Raw genomic sequence first — 22,205 nt, 5'->3', positions numbered from 1 at the left:
ACAGGGGCAAAGCCTGGTTGAAGGGTGCCTGGCTGAGGGAGGAGCCATAGGCTTTCAAAAAGAACCCAGGCCAGGGAAGGACACTGAGTAGGAAAGGAGATCTAGCTGGAAAACAAGCAGAATCTGGAGAAAAGGCCATAGGCTGGTGAGGACCCTGGTGACAAGGGAAGGAGCCTGGGGATAGGGCTATACAAAGTGTTTAAAGGGAGCAGAGGCTTGAGAGGGTAGAGCAATCTGAAGAAGGGAGACTGGCAGGGACAGGGGGTGGAGCTGACCTTGGGAGTGGTGAGAAGATCCTGGCAGGGAAATTTTGCCTAACTGGAGAAAGAGGCTAGGCTAAGAAAGGGAAGCTGGTATGGGAGAGGTTTGAATGCTGAGAGCAACAAAAGACTGGAGATGGGTTAATAGAGCAGGCTGGGAGAGAGGGCCTAACTGGTAGGAAGGTCCTGCTAGGGAAGGGATCAGCCAGTCTCTAGAGATCCTGACTGAGGGAGGGCCCACATGGTTTAGGAAGGGGCATAGCTGAGGAGGGAGGTACAGGATATGGGTGGGATACCAGACTGGGCAAGGGAACACAGGTTAAGAAAGGAAAATTATGTGGGGCCAAGGACCCCACCTGGAGACAGGGATATGTGGGTGAAGGGGACCTCACCAGAGTAGGGCCATGGCTTGGTAGAGTTCCTGCATGATTGAGGTCGTAGTTGCCAAAGAGGGTCCTACCTGTTCTCAGGAGTCACAGGCCAGGAGGGATACCAGGCTGGGTAGGGTGTTCATGTAGGGTTGCTTCAGGAGTAGGTACTGGCTGAGAAATGTGGCCTGGCAAGGGAAGAGGGTAAAGGTGTGTATAAGAAAAGCCTGCCTGTCAGGGGACAGGGACCTGGCTGGGGATGAGGACTTAGCTGTGAAGAAGGCACTGTCTGGATAATATGGGCCTTACTACAGGGGTGGTGCTAGTGCTGCCCAAGTAATTCTGACAGAAGTCATCAAAGACAGTAAAGTTCAATTTTATATTATTGCCCCTTAATACAAGAGAAATAAGTGTTCCTATCTTAGAAACCATGAAGATTTTACTGGAGTTGTCCCAACTTCCCTGACTGAGTCTGTCTTTAGCAGGAGGAAGAGGTGTTAACTTAGACCAGATCATAACCATGCCCAGGGCACAAATCAAGAGGGAATCTTTACTGCGGGATCTGGAAGGATGAGGGATTGAGGAGTTTGCAGTCTTTCATTCTGTAACAGTGACTACAGTCACTGAAGACAGCAACTTGTATGGGCGATTTCATGTATGAAAGAGGTGGGGAACTATTCTCAAAAGGGATCCACTTCCAGAAATAACTTTCACTCATTACTGTTTTTTTTTTAAATACTTTTTTAGTTGTTGATGAACCTTTATTTTTTAAATTTATTTATTTATGGTACTGAGAATCAAACCCAATGCCTCACACATGCCAGGCAAACCACAACCCCAGCCCCATCATTAATGTTTTTCTTTTACTCATTTGTTGTTTGTTTTTTCATGTACTTTACCATTGAGCTACATGCCCAGCCCTTTTTTATTTATTTATTTTTTGTTTTGTTTTGGGACAGGTTCTCACTAAGTTGCTTAGAGCCTCACTAAATTGCTGAGGCTGGCTTTGAACTTGTGATTCTTCTGCCTCAGCCTCCTGAGTCGCTGGGATTACAGGCATGCTTGCCAGCCTGGCTCTTTTACTCATTATCATACTTTATCCCTTATTGCCAGAGCAACTAAATAAGGTGCTTCCTATATGTAGATGTAGGCTCTAGAGTCAGACATCTATCTGGGTTTCAAGCTCAGCTCATCCACCCACTTCCTAGCATTGTGATCTTGAATAAGACACAACCTGCACCTCGGTTTCCTTGTTGATAATATGGAGCAATTAATAGTTGTCTTTGCTGTATCTCTTGAGGATGTTAGCATTGAATGAAAATGCACTCAAAATGTCTAATAAGTGCCCAATGAATTTTAACTACCATTAATCTCCATATAGGAGTCCAAGAACATGACAATATCAGCTCTGATAACAGTCACTCCTTGATTTTTGTCTATGGTGACTTTTGGGGCCACCTGGCCTCTTCCTGGAGGTCTTGCATTGCAGGCAGAATCTCTCCTAGGCCTGTCTGTGCGAGCTATTGTCACCAGAACTTCTACTAGGGCTCATCAATGTGCCCTGTTAAGAACAGGGTGGCATGCATACAGGGACTCTGAAGGCCAGACTATCTTTTCTTCCAGGATTTTTCTACACAAACATAATCAACTCACACATTTTAACAAGATTAGTACCATTCTACCATTCTATTGAAATTGCTTTTTAAAAAAACTTAATACATTATCATCATTTCCCTGTGTCCTTAAACAGTCTTCAATATGATGATTTTAATGCCTGCATTATAGCCTATGAATGTGCCATAATTTATTTATCCAATTCTATTGTTGGACATTTAGATTGCTTTCAATTTTTCACTACTATAAATATGCCACTGTAATATCCTTGTAGTGACTCTTTGTCTGTATTTTCTGATGATTTCCTTTTGATAAGATTTCTAGAATCGATCTAGGTCAAAAGGAGAGGCTTTTAATAATACTGGAAATTGCCCTCCAGAAATGTTGAATCAATCTTTTTTCCTATGTAGTTGCTAACATTGAAAATTATCATCTCTGCTAATTTTTAGGTGGAAAAAAATATTAGTTGACCCTTCATCAATTACTAATGAGATTGAATATCCCTGTATGCATTTATTGGCATTTTCGTTTGATTCATGCAGAAACAAATATTTCTTAATTTATTGCTTGTTCCTAAAATTTTCCTTAATTTTCTATGGTATATGTCTTGGGGATTTATAATAGGTCCTTCCATATGAATGAATCTGGTCACTTGTCATTTGGATATTTTAAAAAATAGTTTTTCCAAAAAATAGTTTTTTCCATACATGTTAGCCTTACATATTTTTAAATATGTAACCATTATTTTTTATTTATTTGTTTTTTATGTGATGCTGAGGATCAAACCCAGTGCCTCACACAAGTGAGGCAAGCACTCTACCACTGAGCCACAACTCCAGCCCAGCTTTTCAATTTTGTTCTTATCATCTTACATATGCTGAAGTTTAAAATTGTGATGGAATCTATTAACCCTTTTCTTTATGATTTATGAAATGTCCAGCTTAGAAATGTCTTCCCCAACTTGAGACTGGATCAGTACTTGTGTAAACTTTATGTCAAGTATTTTGTTGTTGGTTTTTTGTTTTTGTTTTTGTTTTTTTGTTTGTTTGTTTGTTTTGGTACCAGAGATTGAACCCCAGGGGCATGTAATCACTGAGAAACCGCCTCAGCCTGTTTTTTATTTTTTATTTAGAGATCAGTTTTCACAAATTTTCTTAGGGCCTCACTATGTTGCTGAGGCAGGTTTTGAACTTGAGATCCTCCCTCAGCCTCTGGAACCACTGGGATTACAGGCATGCACCACTGCACCCAGCTCAAGTTTTTAAATACTTTCTCTTTAACATATCCATCTGGAAATTACTTGAGTATAAGCTAAGGGTATAAATTTATTTTCCCAAATTATGATAGGTAATGAGTTACCAACATTATTTATTGAATAATCCACCCTTTCACTATTGATTTGAAGTGCTACCTTCCACATATATTACGTTTTTATGAGAGAGTGAATCTTTTTGGATCATTCATACAGAATGGCTCTATTTCTCTGATCTTAGCTGTCCCTTCATTCATTCATTCCATATTTACTGAAGAGAAAAGTGATAAACAATAGCTTAGAAAGATGAAAATCCAATCTGTGCTCATTGTCTAATGAAGATGGCAGATCATCTAATGAAATAGATAGCAACATGACCAATGTGTGATGGAAGGAAGCACAGAAAAAGGACGTACCTCCTCAGACTTGTGTCAGGGAGGCTTGGCAAGGAGCTCAGAGAGAGTGCAGGCAGGAAGGAGAATAAACACAGGGTGTCTTTCTGTTCGTTCTAGCTGGAGAGTAGAGGTGAAAGACTTGTGCAGAAAAGCCTGGAGAGGGGAGCAGGTGAGGTCTCCCAGCTTAAATAAAAATCGTTTTACTCATAATAGTACAGATTAAATAGGAATTAAATGAGATACCATTTTTCATCAGACAGATTGGTAAAGAAGTGAAGTGAATAATATGCTGCATTGATAGGGGAATGCAGATATAGGCATGCTCAAATATTACTGATGGTCAATAAAGACTCTTTGGAGGGTAATCTGGCAATAGCTATCAATTTTAAAGTACATAAACTACTATCATTTGTGTTTTTATAGATATAAACAGTTTCTCATGAATAGGATAGATATTGAAAATTAGAATTGATTGCTTTTGACAAAAGGAAGCAGGTTGCTGGGGGGAAAATGGGAGGCAGCTTTTCCCTGTATAATCTCCTGAAATTCTCATATCTTGAATCATATGAATGAATACATAAATACATTTAAACTTCCCCTACAAAATAAAATGCATATAGCTATTGCTGTACTATACTACAGATGATACATATTATAAAACATTATTTCAAGGATGTTTATCATAGCATTGCTTATTAAAGTAAAAATCTAGATATAACCTAAAAACCTTCAATAAAGAATAATTAAATAAATCGTAGTATACCAAATTATTACCTCTAGGGAGAAGGGTGGAAATGAGTGGGAGAAAGGAGAAAGACAATGAGACTTCACGTGTGTATGTGTGTGTGTGTGTGCGCGCGCGCAAACCCGGCATCTGGCACATGCTAGGCAAGGGCTCTGCTATTGAGCCACATCCCAGCCCCAGCTTTCACTTTTCTATACTATATAGTTTAATTTTTTTATTGTGGTGAAATATACATGACAAATTTTACCACTTTTAAATATTGTTTTTACTTTTGATTGGATTATAGTCTGTTGCTTTCCTTCTGATATGTTTTTAATTTTTTTTTTAGTTGTAGATGGACAAAATACTTTTATTTATTTTTATGTGGGCTAAGGATTGAACTCAGTGCCTTAACACATGCTAGGCAAGCACTCTACCACTGAGCCACAACCCCAGCCCCACTTCTGATGTGTTTTGATATAGACAGCAGCCTCTTGAAGAAAACCTCCATTTTCACTGGGTGGGACTGCTTGTCCTCAGCATCTATAGGAGAAATCACCCCCTTTTTTGGGGTATTGTGACTTGAATTCAGGGGCGTTTAACCAATGAACCACTCCCCATCCCTTCTTATTTTATTTTTTTAATTTTGGGAAGAGTCTCACTAAGTTGCTTATGGCTTTGCTAAGTTCCTGAGGCTGGTTTTGAACCCATGATCTTCCTGCCTCAAACTCTGGAGTTGCTTGTATTACAGGCATGTGCCGCTGTGCTCAGCCCACCTATAATTTCTAAAATCAGCATTAGGAATTCACAGTAGCTAAATATGGAACCAGCCTAGTTGCCCATCAACAGATGAATGGATAAAGAAAGTGTGGTATATATACACATGGAATTTTACTCAGTCATAAAGAGAAATGAAATGATGGCATTTGCTGGTAAATGGATGGAACTGGAGACTCTTGTCTAAGTGAAATAAGCCAATCCCCAAAACCTAAAGGCCAAATGTTCTCTCTGATATGTGGATGCTAGCGCATAATAAGGGGGCAGTTAGGGAAGAATAGAAGTACTTTAGATTAGACAAAGAGGAATGAATGGAGGGGGAATGGGAATAGGAATGATAATATAATGAATCAGACAATACTTTCCTATGCGCATATATGATTACATGACCAATGTAATTCTATGTCATTTACAACCAGAAAAAAATGAGAAGTTATACTCCACATATGTATATTATGTCAAACAAAATACATTCTACCGTTATATATAACTAATAAGAACAAAAAAAAAATTAAAAAAAAAATTGGAAGTCTCCTCTCTTTTTAAGTGAAGTTACGGCCCCTGAGATGGTGCAAATGGAGAAGCTGCCAGGGTTCCCTTTTTACCCTTGGTGCTTGGAAGCTCCAGCACAGGTGGCAATGTGGCCATTCTTTCTGCATATTAACTGCTTTTAAGTGTACAGTCCAATGCCATTAAGTCCATTCACATTGTGTGCAACCATCACTACCATCCATCGCCCAAACTTTCTCATGTTCCCAAATTGAAATTCTCTGTCCTTTTTGTAGTTGTGTAGCCTGTTTCCTAGCCTGATCTTGAATCCTGGGTTCAAGTGATCTTATACTTCAGTCCCATGTGTAGCTAGTTCCCCAACTGTCCCTTTCCCCAGCTCCTGGCAATCAACATTCCACTTTGTTTCAGTGAATTTGACTACTGTAGGTACTTCTTACAGATTGAACTATACAGTATTTGTCCTTTTGTGTCTGTGTTAAATTAAGCCCAATGTTCTGAGGGTTTAACTGTATTGTAGTGTAGGAGAAAGAGGGATCCCCTCTAACCCCCTTAGTACTTATGTGAACTAGGTGATTGGAACTAGTAACCAAATTAATACAATGCTGATTAGCAAGAGAAAAACATACAATTAAATTTACATGTACATAGGGATCTTCAAAAGAGACTGAAATCTGAAGAAAAGACCAAAGCATGAGCTTTTATGCTTTTTAAACAAAGAACACTAAATTTGTGAAGGAATGAAAGGCAAATGGATCTCTGGACTACAGTAAATTCTAAGAATGTCACTAAGTGATGTAAAAACTACTTGAAGAAAAGTGTTACCAGAATGAGTTTATATTTTTCTGGTTCATTACAGCTATAATTACGAGACTGGTGATTAAGGCTATTTTCCCACATTTGGGAGAGGACACTCCTTCCAAAAAGAGTCTTTATGAGGTAGCGCGCTCGCCTGGCATGCGTTCGGCCCGGGTTCGATCCTCAGCACCACATACAAACAATGATGCTGTGTCCGCCGAAAAAAAACTAAACAACAAATATTAAAATTCTCTCTCTCTCTCTCTCTCTCTCTCTCTCTCTCTCTCTCTCTCTTTAAAAAAAAAGAATAACAAATGCTAGCAAGGAGCAAAAGGAACTCTCATAGGTGGAAAAGGTAATTAGTACACTATGGAGAACAGTATGGAGTTTCCTCAAAAACCTAAATATGTGTGATCCAGCTATCCTAACTCTCAGCACATCCAAAGGAAATAAAAGCAGTATAACAAAGAGATACCCTCATGCTCATGTTTATTGTGGTACTATGCACAATAGCTAAGACATGAAATCAGGCTACGTACACATCAACAGAAGAACTGATAAAGAGTATACAAAAAGAGTCTTTATGGCTTGGTCCCTGTGGAAAAATACAAGCCTGATGGTCCTTTCTGCAGTTATATTCCTTGAGTGATTTAAGCTTGAAATAACCAATATTCCAATTTAGCATTTTGGTTTGGTACTGGGGATTGAACCCAGGGGTACTTTATCACTGAGCTACATCCCCAATCCTTTTTATTTTTTTGAGACAAGGTCTCACTAAGTTACTAAGGCTGGCCTAGAAATTATAATCCTCTTGTCTCAGCCTCCTCAGTCACTGGGATTATAGGCATGTGCCACCATGTTTAGCCAATTCCGCATATTTTGAGATGGTACAACCTTAACTCTTTGGGTAGCACATATCAAAATTTCCTTCTTTTTTTTTTAAATTTTTTTTATTGGTTGTTCAAAACATTATAAAGCTCTTGACATATAATATTTCATACATTAGATTCAAGTTGGTTATGAACTCCCAATTTTACCCCAAATACAGATTGCAGAATCACATCGGTTACACATCCACATTTTTACATAATGCCCTATTAGTAACTGTTGTATTCTGCTACCTTTCCTATCCTCTACCATCCCCCCTCCCTCCCCTCCCATCTTCTCTCTCTACCCCATCCACTGTAATTCATATCTCTCCTTGTTTATTTTCCCATTCCCCTCACAACCTCTTATATGTAATTTTGTATAACAATGAGGGTCTCCCTCCATTACCATGCAATTTCCCTTTTCTCTTCCTTTCCATCCCACCTCATGTATCTGTTTAATGTTAATCTTTTCTTCCTGCTCTTCCTCCCTGCTCTGTTCTTAGTTGCTCTCATTACATCAAAGAAGACATTTGGTATTTGTTTTTTAGGGATTGGCTAGCTTCACTAAGCATAATCTGCTCCATTTCCCTGCAAATTCTACGATTTTGTCATTTTTTAGTGCTGCGTAATACTCCATGGTGTATAAATGCCACATTTTTTTTTATCCATTCATCTATTGAAGGGCATCTGGGTTGGTTCCACAGTCTAGCAATTGTGAATTGTGCTGCTATGAACATCGATGTAGCAGTATCCCTGTAGTACGCTCTTTTAAGGTCTTCAGGGAAAAGTCCAAGAAGGGCAATAGCTGGGTCAAATGGTGGTTCCATTCCCAGCTTTCCCAGGAGTCTCCATACTGTTTTCCAGATTGGCCGCACCAGTTTGCAGTACCACCAGCAATGTACAAGAGTACCCTTTTCCCCACATCCTCTCCAGCACTTGTTGTTGTTTGACTTCATAATGGCTACCAATCTTACTGGAGTGAGATGGTATCTTAGGGTGGTTTTGATTTGCATTTCTCTGACTGCTAGAGATGGTGAGCATTTTTTCATGTACTTGTTGATTGATTGTATGTCCTCCTCTGAGAAGTGTCTGTTCAGGTCTTTGGCCCATTTGTTGATTGGGTTATTTGTTTTCTTATTGAATCAACCTAACAAAAGAGGTGAAAGATTTATATAACTAAAACTACAAAACCCTAAAAAGAGAAGTAGAAGAAGATCTTAGAAGATGGAAAAATATACCCTGTTCATGGATAGGCAGAACTAACATCATCAAAATGGCGATATTACCAAAAGTTCTCTATAGGTTTAATGCAATGCCAATCAAAATCCCAACGGCATTTCTTGTAGAAATGGATAAAGCAATCATGAAATTCATATGGAAAAATAAAAGACCCAGAATAGCAAAAGCAATTCTAAGCAGGAAGTGCGAATCAGGCAGTATAGCGATACCAGACTTAAAACTATATTACAGAGCAATAGTAACAAAAACAGCATGGTACTGGTACCAAAACAGGAGGGTGGACCAATGGTACAGAATAGAGGACACAGAGACTAATCCACAAAGCTACAACTATCTTATATTTGATAAAGGAGCTAAAAGCATGCAATGGAGGGAGGATAGCATCTTCAACAAATGGTGCTGGGAAAACTGGAAATCCATATGCAACAAAATGAAACTGAATCCCCTCCTCTCGCCATGCACAAAAGTTAACTCAAAGTGGATCAAGGAGCTAGATATCAAATCAGAGACTCTGCGTCTGATAGAAGAAAAAGTTGGCTCCGATCTACATATTGTAGGGTCGGGCTCCAAATTCCTTAATAGGACACCCATAGCACAAAAGTTGATAACAAAAATCAACAAATGGGACTTACTGAAACTGAAAAGTTTTCTCTCAGCAAGAGAAACAATAAAAGAGGTAAATAGGGAGCCTACATCATGGGAACAAATTTTTACTCCTCACACTTCAGATAGAGCCCTAATATCCAGAGTATACAAAGAACTCAAAAAATTTCCTTCTTTTTTAAGGCTGAATAGTATTTTATTGTGTGTCTATGCCACATTTTTTAATTCATTACATTGTTGAATTTTTAACAAATTATATATTATCTAAAAATAGGGAAAAAAATCTTTAAAAAATTGAGACATTTTTCTTTTTGCTCTAAAATATTTAAATAGCATAGAATTATCTGCTCCTAAAAGTTGAAATAATCCATTCACTTGTGAAAATGGGCCTGGGCCTTTTAGAGATGAGACTTTTGACAGGCAAAATTCTTGAAAGAAAATCTATGAAGTGAAAAAACAATCATAATCCATCTAAAAGAGATAGGGACAAAAATTGGAGAAAACAAATCAGGAGGGAAAGAGTAAAGGTGACAATTTTCTCCTAGAGGGTAAATCAGAGATAACATTTTGCTATTGAAGTTGAAATATTGAGAATTACAGGCTTCTGCATGGTGCTTAACATCATAAAAATTTCCACTAGCAAAACTAAAAACAGATTGCCTATCCCCCCATTTAGAAGTTATTTTTTTTAAAGAATAGAAAAGAAAACCCAGCCCTTGGAGCAAAAGATAGAACACCAACGTAACAAAATGGATTATAGGCCTTGTGTGAGGGAGGGGGATTTAGGATGCACATTTTTCTCTAGAAGTTTTCATTTTTAGTTTGTTTTAAATTATTTTGCATACAGAAATAATGAGGTTGTAGACTATACCTACTTTCAGATGGTGTTGAACCCATGACACAAAGGAAAGACCAACGACTCCAATTTTAAATCAAATTAAAACAAGCTTATATTGTGGACATGGGAGTGCTAGCTGGCCAGGAGCTGTCTCACCCAAAACCAGATTAGAGAATAGCAGCCCGGCTCTCCAGGAAAAAGGTTTTATAGCACAAAAAGTTACAAAGGGGAGTGTCTTGGGAACTTACAGCTAACAGGATTCTGGCAAGCATAATACAAAGGCAGATAGTAGGTTAATGATCTACATGGCTTAACATTTCAAGGTATGGAGTAAATTGAGATTCCAAAAACAGAATTTATGAGGGGTTGCTAAGGTTTTAGGGAGGGTTGTTATCTGGTCAAGGAGAGCCAGGCATGGGTGAGTTGAGAGCATGGGCAGGAATTCCAAACAAGATGAGCCCTCCAACTTCCTGGACTCACTCAAAATTGGCCTCCTTGATCTGACCTGACTAGATTTACCTATATATACTGTCTATCTAATTCTGGCTTCATTCCCCCCCTTCTAATTTTAGCAACATTTTACTGCTGTAAGGAAAAGTGGTGATGATGCTCTGGCTGCTTTGGAGCTGAGGGGGGGCAATGTGAGATGAGGCAAGCAGTTTGTGGTTCCCTTTTAGAAGTCAGGTTGGATCGAAGTCTGGTTGGGGAAGAACAGGTTGTAAACTCATCTAGGGATGGGTGCTTCTATGAGAGAGAAACAACAATGACAACAACAACAACAAAAAAAACACATGAGTACTGAATAAGCATTGCAACATCTGGAACATGTCAATGAATATCATGAAGATGATAGAAGTCAATAGTCTTTCAGGAGATATGAGGGCTGAAAAGCTATCCCCATAATAGGGCCTTTATTTGGGAATGTAAATCTTTAACATCCTCAAAGTTATCAGGAATGTAAACACAACTTTAACTTTTAATGTCACAGAAGCCCATTCCCATAAGACAGAGTTAAGCTACTTTATGTCATCTGATCTTGTAAAATCTTTTTACTGATATGACCTCTGTATCTAGTAGAGATCCCTTTATTCCTGTTACTTCAGGCTAGATAATCATGTTAGCAAATAGCAATCTTACCTGTGTAGGTTAGAAAAATCTATAGGCCTTAAATTGACTAAAACTTTTGACTTGGCAGTTTCACTTCATAGTTATTAGGCATTTCTTCCTAAGAGTCTTTCTTTTGTAGCCTCTAGTCTTACTTCTTTTGGGGGCTAACAAAAGGCGTATATCTTAAGTTACATTTAACTATTTTTATTTATCTTTTTTAATATTTATTTTTTAGTTGTAGTTGGACACAATACCTTTAATTTATTTATTTATATGTGGTGCTGAGAATCAAACCCAGAGCCTTGCACGTGCTAGGCGATGCTCTACCACTGAGCCATAGCCCCAGCCCCTATTATTTATCTTTTAAAAGTCCAGGAATGGCTGTGTTTGGGCTTTAACTGTTTTTGCTAGGTGTCTAAGATGAAGCAGGTCAAACTGACTTTTGTTTCTATCTATTGTTAATAGTCAGCTGAGTTCCCATAGGAGTCACTTTGGGGGGAACTGAAAGCAGCTTCTTAGCTCTGCTAGTGCCATTTGAACTAGAATGGTTCCAGGTCTTGCTGACTATGTGGCTCCCCTTGGAAGCATCAGGGATATCTCCTTTCTCCAATGACCTTCCTCTTTATAACAAGTACACTGATTGGCTTTCCAGTTCTCCAGTGGTCTCATTAATCTCCCTAATTGGGAGGTTATGTGGCCCAGAGTTGCAGAGCTCTTTAGAGAACTTCCCTGTTCCATGGGTTCAGACTGACTTGGAGGGCAAGAGCCAAATATTGGGGGGGGGGGTTTGGGGGGCACTTTTAATTTAACTTTAATTTTTAAGTCTTGATCTTAAACATCCAGCAAGTCAGTCTCACTAATAAGAATACTGGGCTTTAATGTCTATAACCTTACAGTCATTTACCCCTTTCTATTAATTGGGGTCTATACTATCCTATCTGTACTATAGTTTATTGCTTATTATCTTAAATTAACCCAGGTTGTGTGTTCTTGAAGCAATACCTCTATAAAACATTAATAGGCAACATTTAGACAGTTTATAAGGAAAACACAAAATAAAATTAATAAGTAAAAACATATTTAGTTTGTGTAATAACTATCTTGAATTTTGGCTGAGTTATATATTATATCCCCTGTTTGAGATCCTTGTAATCTTAACAACAAAAATCAATACTTTGAACATAACTTTAAATGAACTGAAGTCTGGTCTACTTTGGAGTCATTCTGACACGTAGTAAGGTGGGAGGCAGAGACTTATCTCAGGTAAGGCTGGGCTTTTTATAAATCTTAGGTAAAGTGTTCTAGTTTAAAATTGATCTTTGTTTTTTAAATAAAATTTTACAAAGTTTACATATATTGTTGCTTGAGTTCACATGAATATTAGCTAACATAATGTGATACTACATTTAAAACACGAATTAAAGAAAGGCTGAGAACTTTTAATGTTTTGTGGAAAAGTGGCAAAATACTTTTGTGTTTTACAATATTAATGTTTATATAGATTAGGCTTCCATTAACTTAAAAATACATTTAAATTGAGCTGGTGTTGTTGCTCAGTGGTAGAGCACTCAGCTCACCTGTGCAAGACCCTGGGTTTGAGCCTCAGCACCACATAAAAATAAATAAGTGAAATAAAGGTAATGTGTCCAACTACAATTAAAGAATAAATATTTTTTAAAAATACATTTAAATTGTACCCTGGTATAAAAAGTAACATAAAACTTTATATCTTATTGACAACAGGTCCAGTTATAGAACATTAAATGATATAAATAAATCTCCAATAAAGTTTGTCATCCTTATAAGCCCAAAATTACCATACAATTTTATAGTTTGGAGAACACCAGCTTGATATAATGTTCTTTTAAATCATCTACCTTAAAGGCTTATATACCTGGAAGATAAGTACACATTTAATATACAAAGAAGAGTAATAGTACCAAAATTACATTGATGTTTTTATATTAATCAAGTTTAGCTCTTAAAGAAATAACATATAACAATATTTCAAATAACAGTTGTTGTTTAACCACAATTGTATAATTCTTAATTCCTTCAAGATTTCTTGCTCAAAAAAATACAAAATAAACACAATATTATGGGTAAATTAATGTTTTAAGAAATCATTGTCCTTTTTACATATAGATTATTTGGTTTATATCATTACATTAACATTTGACTTTAAGGAAAAAAATCTTAAATAGCTTTGACTGATTGTTTCACATATACATATAACCAACAAATATATATATATATTCTTTATCACTTACTTAAACCCTCTTATTTACTTCATCACATAGAGACTTTCTAATCCAGAAACGCTTTCTTTTTCTTTTATTAAATATGTTCTCCATACCTAGAACCTTCTAATTCCTCCTTCCCATCTGTTAACCCCCCTTTTTATTCACATTTTTAAAATAATCCTTGTGAATTTCTGAATTTAGATAAATTATTTCATTTTAATAAAAATAAATACTTTGTTATTTACAGTACTCTTAATTGGAACAGTTGAAACTTTTGGGCCTTTTTACATAGAAATCTTCTATAACCTTTGTATTATAGAATCACATCTGTCTACCATTTCATGAAAACACAATGTTCAAGTATAAGGAATTATACCTGTTGGGACTTTAAATTCTTATTAACCTTTTTTCAGTGATGACAAAGCAACTTTAACTCCTCTTTTTTCCATTTCCCAATTTATGAAAACATCAATAATGTTACCCAATGGAATTCAAGGAGTAAAGAGTACTTGATGCTATATTTAACAGCATGTTTTTAATATTTATTTTTTAGTTGCAATTGGACACAATACCTTTATTTTATTTATGTATTTATTTTTATGTGGTGCTGAGGATCAAACCCAGGGCTGCACATGTGCAAGGCAAGCGCTCTACTGCTGAGGCACATCCCCAGCCCCTATTTAACAGCATTTTAACCTTGTAAATTAATCAGATGTGTAACAAACACATTTATGAGTAATCCCATGTAAGATCTACTTTACTTATTTTTACTAAGATATCAGATAAATATATTTAACAGTATTAACCATTTCTTCCTTGTTGAAGAAAAGTCCTAGAAACAATGAATATTAGACATTTTATAGACATCAACACTTTATTAGTTCTTCGACCACCTAGAGAGACTTGTGAGTTAAGTTTAATTTTAAACGCATCTTTACTTTCATCTGTTTACCCAATTTAAATTGAACTGTTTTAAATCATGTGAATTAAAGGTATTTGGATTCATTTTTTAAATTTATGAGTGCTCATTTTTATCTGCCAATCTTGATATCATGTAGATGACATATGGACACACACACACCATACACTTATGGACAGACAACACAATACACAGTGTGCACACGTACAAAAGTAAAAGCCTTGTAGCTTTTCACAGGTGAATCTCCATTGCAATATTACAGATGTTTAAAAATTCCATAGTTGAATAAAAATTAGGACTGATCAGAAAAAAAAAAAAACATTAACCTAGGTGCATAGGATGGAAATCATGAGCTCAAAAATATGGAATTTAAGAAAAAAACAAGAGTCCTAGAAAAATGACCAGCCTGTAATTAGTAAAGTACCTTACAATTTGTTTTTTGGTTTAGTCTAACATAAGTTCAGGTAAAAGACACTTTTACTTTTTTTTTCTGGTGCTCAGATCTGTCTCTTACTGAGTTTGTCTGCTTCTTCCATTTGCAATTCAATTTAAGTCCTGGTTGAGGTCTGGAAGGAGCTGGGGAAAACTGCTGTTCTGAGCAGAAACCTCATGCCTAAGGCATTTTAACCCTTTTTTTATTTGGTAATCAGACAGGTTTGGATGAAAATTATGATACCTTAGTTTTTGAGAACAAAGCAATGTTAAGCTCATTAATGAGATAAGCCGCTGGCTGTTGAGCAGATCCATTTCCTTGTCTGACCATTTCTAGGGTTATTCTTCTTCTCTCAGTGATAAACAGGTTAAATCTTGCTCCAAAGCCTGTTCATAACTCAGGGGGAGTAAACCTTTTGGTAACAGGCTTTTCAGATATTTCTAGGAGGTCTAAGGTAAGAGGTGAGAACAGAAAAGTTGGCACTTACATTCAAGAGAAAATTGACCTCTTGGCTCCCTAAGGAGAAGCAGGAACAGCATACCTGGGACATTTGAGGCTAAAGTTGGGCTAAGTAATAGCATAACATCTTTCAAGGTAAGGTCAAACATCTGGCAAAAGTTCTGAAATATCTCAATATAAAAATAGATTGAGTACATCTGAGCACAGGAACAGTAATGGGAGTTTTAAACTGGCTTATGAAGGCTAACTGTGCGAACAAAGGGAACCTGGATGTTTTCTTACTAATTATCCCATGTCTTTCTTTTAGTTCTCCAATCTGAATTGCTAGTGTTTCTGATCAGCAAAGGAAGGGAAGTATCCAGGAGGGAATCAATGCAGGGGGAGAAGGGAATCCTCCTGAGAGTCCTGTTATGTTCTCACATTAGATTAGAGGCAGCACCTTTTGTATCCAACTTAGTTTTTGACCATTAAGACTCCTTATTAATTATTTTACCTCTGACAAACCAACTTTCAACTGTAAGATTGTATAATACTTCAGAAAACCATTCAAAGACCAGATTGTTACAGTAAAGCATCATCTTTTTAGACACATTTACATCTCTAAGTGGCCCATTCAGCCAAAATCATTCCCAAGAAACAATTTATAAGGTCAACACATTATCGCCCATGTCTTAAAGGGCCATAAACAGATACAAACAAAAAAACGCAGTGACAGACACAGAGGATCTCCAAACTATGGCTGACAGACAGGAACCTTTAAAACAGACCAGCTAAGGGAAAAATCTCCCCAAGTTCCCAACTCCCACTTAACCGTAGCTCTTACATCAGTGGTGCCACAGATGTCCACACAAGGGAAACAGATGTTCCCACAAAGGGGAACCAGAAGAATCACTCAAGGGTCTTGGTGTGGCAACTTTACTGTATTCAGTTTCCTTTTTCTCAAAGTAGACAAAGATGGAACAATCATTACAGTGCAGAGAAGGAAAGCAGGAGTTTCCCAAAGCAAAAGGGACTTTGTGCAGCTGCTGGGAGTCCCTCAGTCCCTCCCTTTACTTACAAGAATAGCTCCTCTGGTTTGGTTCAACCCCAGGCACACTCACCTGTCTCCTAACTTTCCAGTAGTCATCTCTCAAAAAGTTTGCTTAGAGAGCCATGCCTGCCCAAGAAAGTGGAGTGGGGCTGCTCTGGTGTCCCAACAGGGGTGCCAGAATGTGCAACTAAAAGTTCAGTCCCTGTCCTCAAAGCTAATTAATGCCAATTTAATAATGAGGACATGGTTTTGAGAAAAAGGAAAAAGAAGGTTTATTGCTTTGCTAGCAAAGGAGTAAAATAGGGGACCCCAGTCCCAAAGTCTGTGACTCTCTCAATCAGGAGGGACAAGGGATTTTAAATGAATTTTTCAAGAGTTACATTCCAGTAGGGGTTCCCAGGGCCCCCTGATGGCATGTTAGGATTCACTTGTTAATTTGGGAGATGTTCATTTCCCAGATCCCCAGCAGGCATCTCCCTCTTGCAGTGGGTGTGCTCAAGAGCAGCCAATTAGGGGAAGAAAAGATAACACTGTCTCCCAAATCCTGCTAGGAAGGGGGAGAGGGGAGAAGAGAGAAAAAAAAACACTTTTAAAAAAATAAATCTTAGAGCAATGAGGGATACATTTAGAAGGTGAAGAGATCACTGTTACAATTCTATCTCACAGAAAGTTCAAAATCCTGCTTAATGAAGGGGAGTAAAGTTTGTCAAAGTTCCTTAAAACACAAGTCAAAGGAGTGTCAGGATTACTTGCCTTATTACTCATTTGTTGTTGTTCAGTTATCTTAAGTTTATACCAGAGAAGAGACACAACAAAAAGGCAAATATATATATCAGGTGCCAAAACCCAGGGAGCAGTGCAACATCTTGCTAATGCTCCAGACAAGAGTGTGTATTTGCCTTGTCAGACACCTCACTGTCCCCAAAAGAAATGCCTCACGAAACCTTTACCACAGGACAGTGCGACATTTTGCTACTGTCCCAGACAGGAGGTCATATGTTTCACCAGACACCTCACTGTCCCCAGAAGAGATCTCTCTTAAACCCAATACTAGATGTTGTGGGGGCTCCATTTACCTATGGAAGCCTCCTCCACTGGATGCTTGCTAGTTGTTTTAGTGTGGCAGTTCACTCAAGCAATCCCATGAACTAAAGGCATGCCTAGGGGCCTTGGAATGTCTCAAGGTGAGAACCCCCTGGGGCAGCACTCTTCTACGGAGTCCCAGAGCAAAGGTCTGGCTTCAGAATTTTGGTGGTCTGAATCTCACAGGGGCCCCAAATGTTGAACCTGCAACACAAAGACAAGACCACCGACTCCAATTTTAAATTAAAGCAAGTTTATATTGTGTACACAAGAGAGCTAATCTGGCCAGTGGCTGTCTCACCCAAAGCCAGTCTAGAGAACAGCATCCCAGCTCTCCAGGAAAAAGGTTTTATAGCACAAAAAGTTACAAAGGGGAGTGTCTTGGGAACTTTCAGCTAACAGGATTCTGGCAAGCATAATACAAAGGCAGATAGCAGGTTAATGATCTACATGGCTTAACATTTCAAGGTGGGGGGTAAATTGAGATTCCAACATCAGAATTTATGAGGGGCTAACTAAGGTTTTAGGGAGGGTTGTTATCTGGTCAAGGAGAGCCAGGCATGGGTGAGTTTAGAGCATGGGCAGGAATTCCAAATAAAATTAGCCCTCAGAGTATGGTCAGGCCAAATAGATATCTTAGTAAAACAGAAATGAACTTTTTATAACTTTATGACGAGATGGCTCCCAATCTTAGGATAGAATTAGGTTGGGTTCATCAATAGAAAATATATTCCTTTCTCTTTTTGATTCCTTTTCTTTTCAGTGGGTCTTATCCTACAGAAATTATCAAATACACCTTTACCATCAAGTCTCATCTTCACTATAAATGAGAAAAATATATCCCTGAAATATGTTTATCATGCTTGAATTAGTTCTAAAAAAATTGTTAACCACTGGCATAAATTGATCTTTATAGGCTCTCTCTGTCTCTCATTTATGCACACACACATACACACACTCACACACACTTAAGACCTGTCTAAATGTTATTTCTGATGCCACAATAGCACAAGGTGGAAACAATAGCAAAGCGGTATTGGTTTGGCATAAGAAAGAATGTGCTGATAATCAGAGATATTCAAAGGTATAAAGGACCATTTCATAAGGAGGTGAGCACTCTGTAATTGGAGGCATGTAACTCCAGGTTAGACAACCACCACCTCACAAATATGTTTTCAGGACATTCAGATATCTGATGGGAATTTAGAAGCTTCTCAGGTAACATGAAAAATTAGAAAACAAAAGAGGTTTCTTTTCCTTAAGGGTTACTAGAGAGTAAACAGGCAAACATGGGGCATGGAGAAGGGTGGGCTGGGAGTTGATGGAACATTTAAAAAAGATATTCTAGGCCCCTTTGATCCTGTTGAGTCCCTCTTTTTAGAAGTACATAAATGTTAATCCCTCCCTTAGGCCCTGATCAGTCTTGAGATTGAGAACACATTAGTTTTGTGGAGTTGAAGAAGCCATGTGAAGTGGAGACACCACAACTACTATGTGGATTCTAGTCCTTTTTCCTAGTGCAAAACTGCTACTGCAGCTTGTCCTGGAGAGTTGCTCAAGGGACCTATTCTAATGAACAGCCTAGAATGAAGAGAACATCTTCTCAAGTGTGTAAATAGTGCTTCTGAAATATTTAAGGGGGCTTGAAAATGGCTTATTCTCTTAAGTATCCTATTCATTTAAACAAAATATATCAAGAATGTCCAATAACAGATTCAGTTTGCTAGGCAGGAGCCCACAGAAGTGGAGCAAGGAGCCTTCAAATAGTTAAGACCATGATGGTGCTTTCCAAAGAGACCTAGCTTTGGAGGTGAGACCAACATAAATCCAAATGACGCCAAATGACGCTACCAGTAAGCTGTGGTCCAGCAAGAAGATGAGGAAATTAAGTGGGCTAGCCCACTTAATTAAGCTAGCCCTGGGCTAGCTTGGGGCTGGAGGGAGCATGGGGGCATAAGAGGGAATGGGGAGCCTTGAAAGGTCAGTTTAGATGTATGTAGGCAGCACGGAAGGGAAGGGTATTCGAGGCAGAAGGGACCCCAGTAGACAAATGCACAGAAGTGACAGTTTGCATCTATTTCCCTTCACTTCCACAAAAGCCCTCCATTTCCTCTTGGTTACCTTCCTTTGTCACCATTTGGGGGCAAAAGGACTTCACTTCCAAAACCCTCCCCCTTCAGGCCTGCCTATCAGTTCACAGCTTCTCCCTGGTCATGGTGATTGGTTCAAGATGAGCCTGAGGCCTGTGACAGTCCAATCATAGCAGAACCAGAATTAGATGAGTGCATGTATTTTGTTGCCTTTTTGAATCTGGGGGCCACCTTGCTGAAGCTGTTGGGGACAGGCTTCAATTACTGAGGAGGGCTCTGTTGCAGCCATCATGGGAAGTCACCAAATCAAATCAGCATCCAGGATGAAGTTATTATAACCTTCCTGAAATTGATGTTGAGATGAGAGAATCTTAATCAGAATTTTATTTGAAAAAAAAGGGGGGGAGAGGAACCAACAGCTTGGGCGTGGGCTGGTATCCTGGGACTGTGGTTTGTAGGGTCCACCATGGAGCCAAAGCAGATGCTGGAAGGACAGATGCAGGTTGCAGAAAACCCTCACTCTGAGTATAATCTGATCAACAATGTTGAGAGGATAGTAGAAAATGAGAATATAAATGTAGAAAAGTCATCAAAACAGAAGGTGGATTTACAGTCTTTGCCAACTCATGCCTACCTGGATCAGATGGTGGTGCCTATCTTATTACAGGGACTTGCTGTGCTTGCAAAGGAAAGAGCACCAAATCCCACTGAATTTCTAGCATCCTATCTTTTAAAAAACAAGGCACAATTTGAAGATCAAAACTGACTTATTGGGAAGAACAGAAAAATGTGGTTGCTACTGTAGATTTTTACATGATTAAGAGATAGCTTTAATTGCCATGATTTTTCCCCTTTTTGGAAGTATAAGAATCTTCAGGACAACAGAATTTATTTACGGAGTTATGGAAGGGAACATATTTCCCTTATTTTGATTTAATCACCATACTTATTTAATGAGTATATTCTGTACAATCTTTTCTCAGATTGTCTTTAAGTTTGATTGAAAAATGACCTTCAAAATAAACTGTCATAATGCCATTATTTTAAAGTAAAAAAAAAAAAAGAAAAAAAGGGGAAAATAAATGGGTAGCAACATATTTTCCCATGTTCTGATTCTGTGTTCCCAAAGCCCCTTCATCTAGGGTTCTTAGCTGCCTTGAAAACAAGAAGGCATACTCAGTATTTGAACACCCTGCCCCACACTGGAGGTGGCCTCTCTAAAGTCTGTAACAAGCCAAATGTATGTTGACAGTTACACAGCAATGCTCAACAGTACTCTTCACCAAATTCAGAAATACCCACTGGATAAATTTTAAGACAGGAGCTTCAGTAGGCCATTGCAGGGAGGGCTCTGGCACTATCTGTGAGTATAAAGTGTTCTGTATCCTTCTTTCTGTAATTCTCCAGTTAAAAAAAAAAAAAAAAAACTATTTGGCTAGAACTCTCTATTTGTTATATACACATCCCACCCCTTTCAAGGAAAGTATCAGTTCTCAGATAATCAAGTCTAAATCCACATTTTAAAAGTGATAACATTTTTTCCTGAAATCAGACCATGATTGATTTTGAGTTTTACATTATTTTGCAAAGTGGTTTCTGTTCTAACTTTCTATTGGTATGGAGAACTGAATTCTACCGCAATGCTTTGTTTAAAAACAGAAACATTAAACCCTGTTGACACAAAGAAATTATAGCAGAAGCTTTGAAATTCAGTAACTTCTTGTTTTGTTTTTTTGTTGTTGTTGTTGTTCTGTTTCTGATTTTTACTTTGGGCCGGGTCAGATTTCTAGCTTTGGTATATAGTATCCATGAGGAATATGTTTCAAGATCCCCCAGCGGATGCCTAAACCCTATATAATGTTTTCCAATATATGTACATCTATGATAAAATTTAATTTATAAATTAGGCACACTAAAGTATTAACAATAACAAATAATGAATTAGAACAATTATAATAATATATAAGTTATTTAGAACTTGTGAATTATTTCTGGAATTTTCCATTTAATATTTGCATGTGTTTGTTGACCAGGGGCAACTGAAATCATAGAATGTGATATTATGGATAAGGGGAGACTATTGTATTCCCCCTTTAAATTTTTTGTTTGTTTTTTAGTTGTAGATGGATACATGCCTTTATTTTGTTTATTTGTTTTTATGTGGTTCTGAGGATCAAACCCAGTGCCTCACATGTGCTAGGCAAGCACTGTACCACTGAGCTACAACCCCAGCCGTATATTCCCCTCCTTTTTTTTTTAAAAGAGAGAGAGAGAGAGAGAGAATTTTTTTTAAGAGAGAGAGTATTTATTTATTTAGTTTTCGGCGGACACAACATCTTTGTTTGTATGTGGTGCTGAGAATCGAACCCGGGCCGCATGCATGCCAGGCGAGAGCGCTACCACTCGAGCCACATCCCCAGCCCCGTATATTCCCCTCCTTGATCTTTGAAGATAGAAAGGAACTCTTACAGCTTCATTTAAATGGAATAAACTTCATAAGAATAGACACCAGATATTCAAAGAAGCTTTGCCTCTAGTGGAATAGTAGGTGAATTTAATTTCTCCAGATTATCAGCAAGGAACATATAGTACATTTT

General features: G+C 37.9%; 1 protein-coding gene across 1 annotated transcript; it reads left to right on the top strand.

Annotated features, from left to right (window-relative positions):
- The first annotated feature begins 20,074 nt into the window (after positions 1-20,074).
- Positions 20,075-20,412, top strand: LOC124108577 (protein dpy-30 homolog). Its single transcript, XM_046467034.1, has one exon. It carries the CDS (start codon positions 20,075-20,077, stop codon positions 20,372-20,374), a length of 300 nt encoding a protein of 99 aa, XP_046322990.1. The 3' UTR covers positions 20,375-20,412.
- The last annotated feature ends 1,793 nt before the right edge of the window (positions 20,413-22,205 follow it).

The sequence above is a fragment of the Marmota monax genome, unplaced genomic scaffold (genome assembly GCF_021218885.2).
Source record: "Marmota monax isolate L192 unplaced genomic scaffold, Marmota_monax_Labrador192_F-V1.1 WCK01_AAM20220418_F8-fsc00284, whole genome shotgun sequence".
In the NCBI taxonomy this organism is placed as follows: Eukaryota; Metazoa; Chordata; class Mammalia; order Rodentia; family Sciuridae; genus Marmota; species Marmota monax.
This window is presented reverse-complemented; position numbering and strand designations above follow the sequence as displayed.

Excerpts from the sequence above, each read along its gene's own strand:
- LOC124108577 (XM_046467034.1), top strand. The coding sequence starts at position 20,075 with ATGGAGCCAAAGCAGATGCTGGAAGGACAGATGCAGGTTGCAGAAAAC.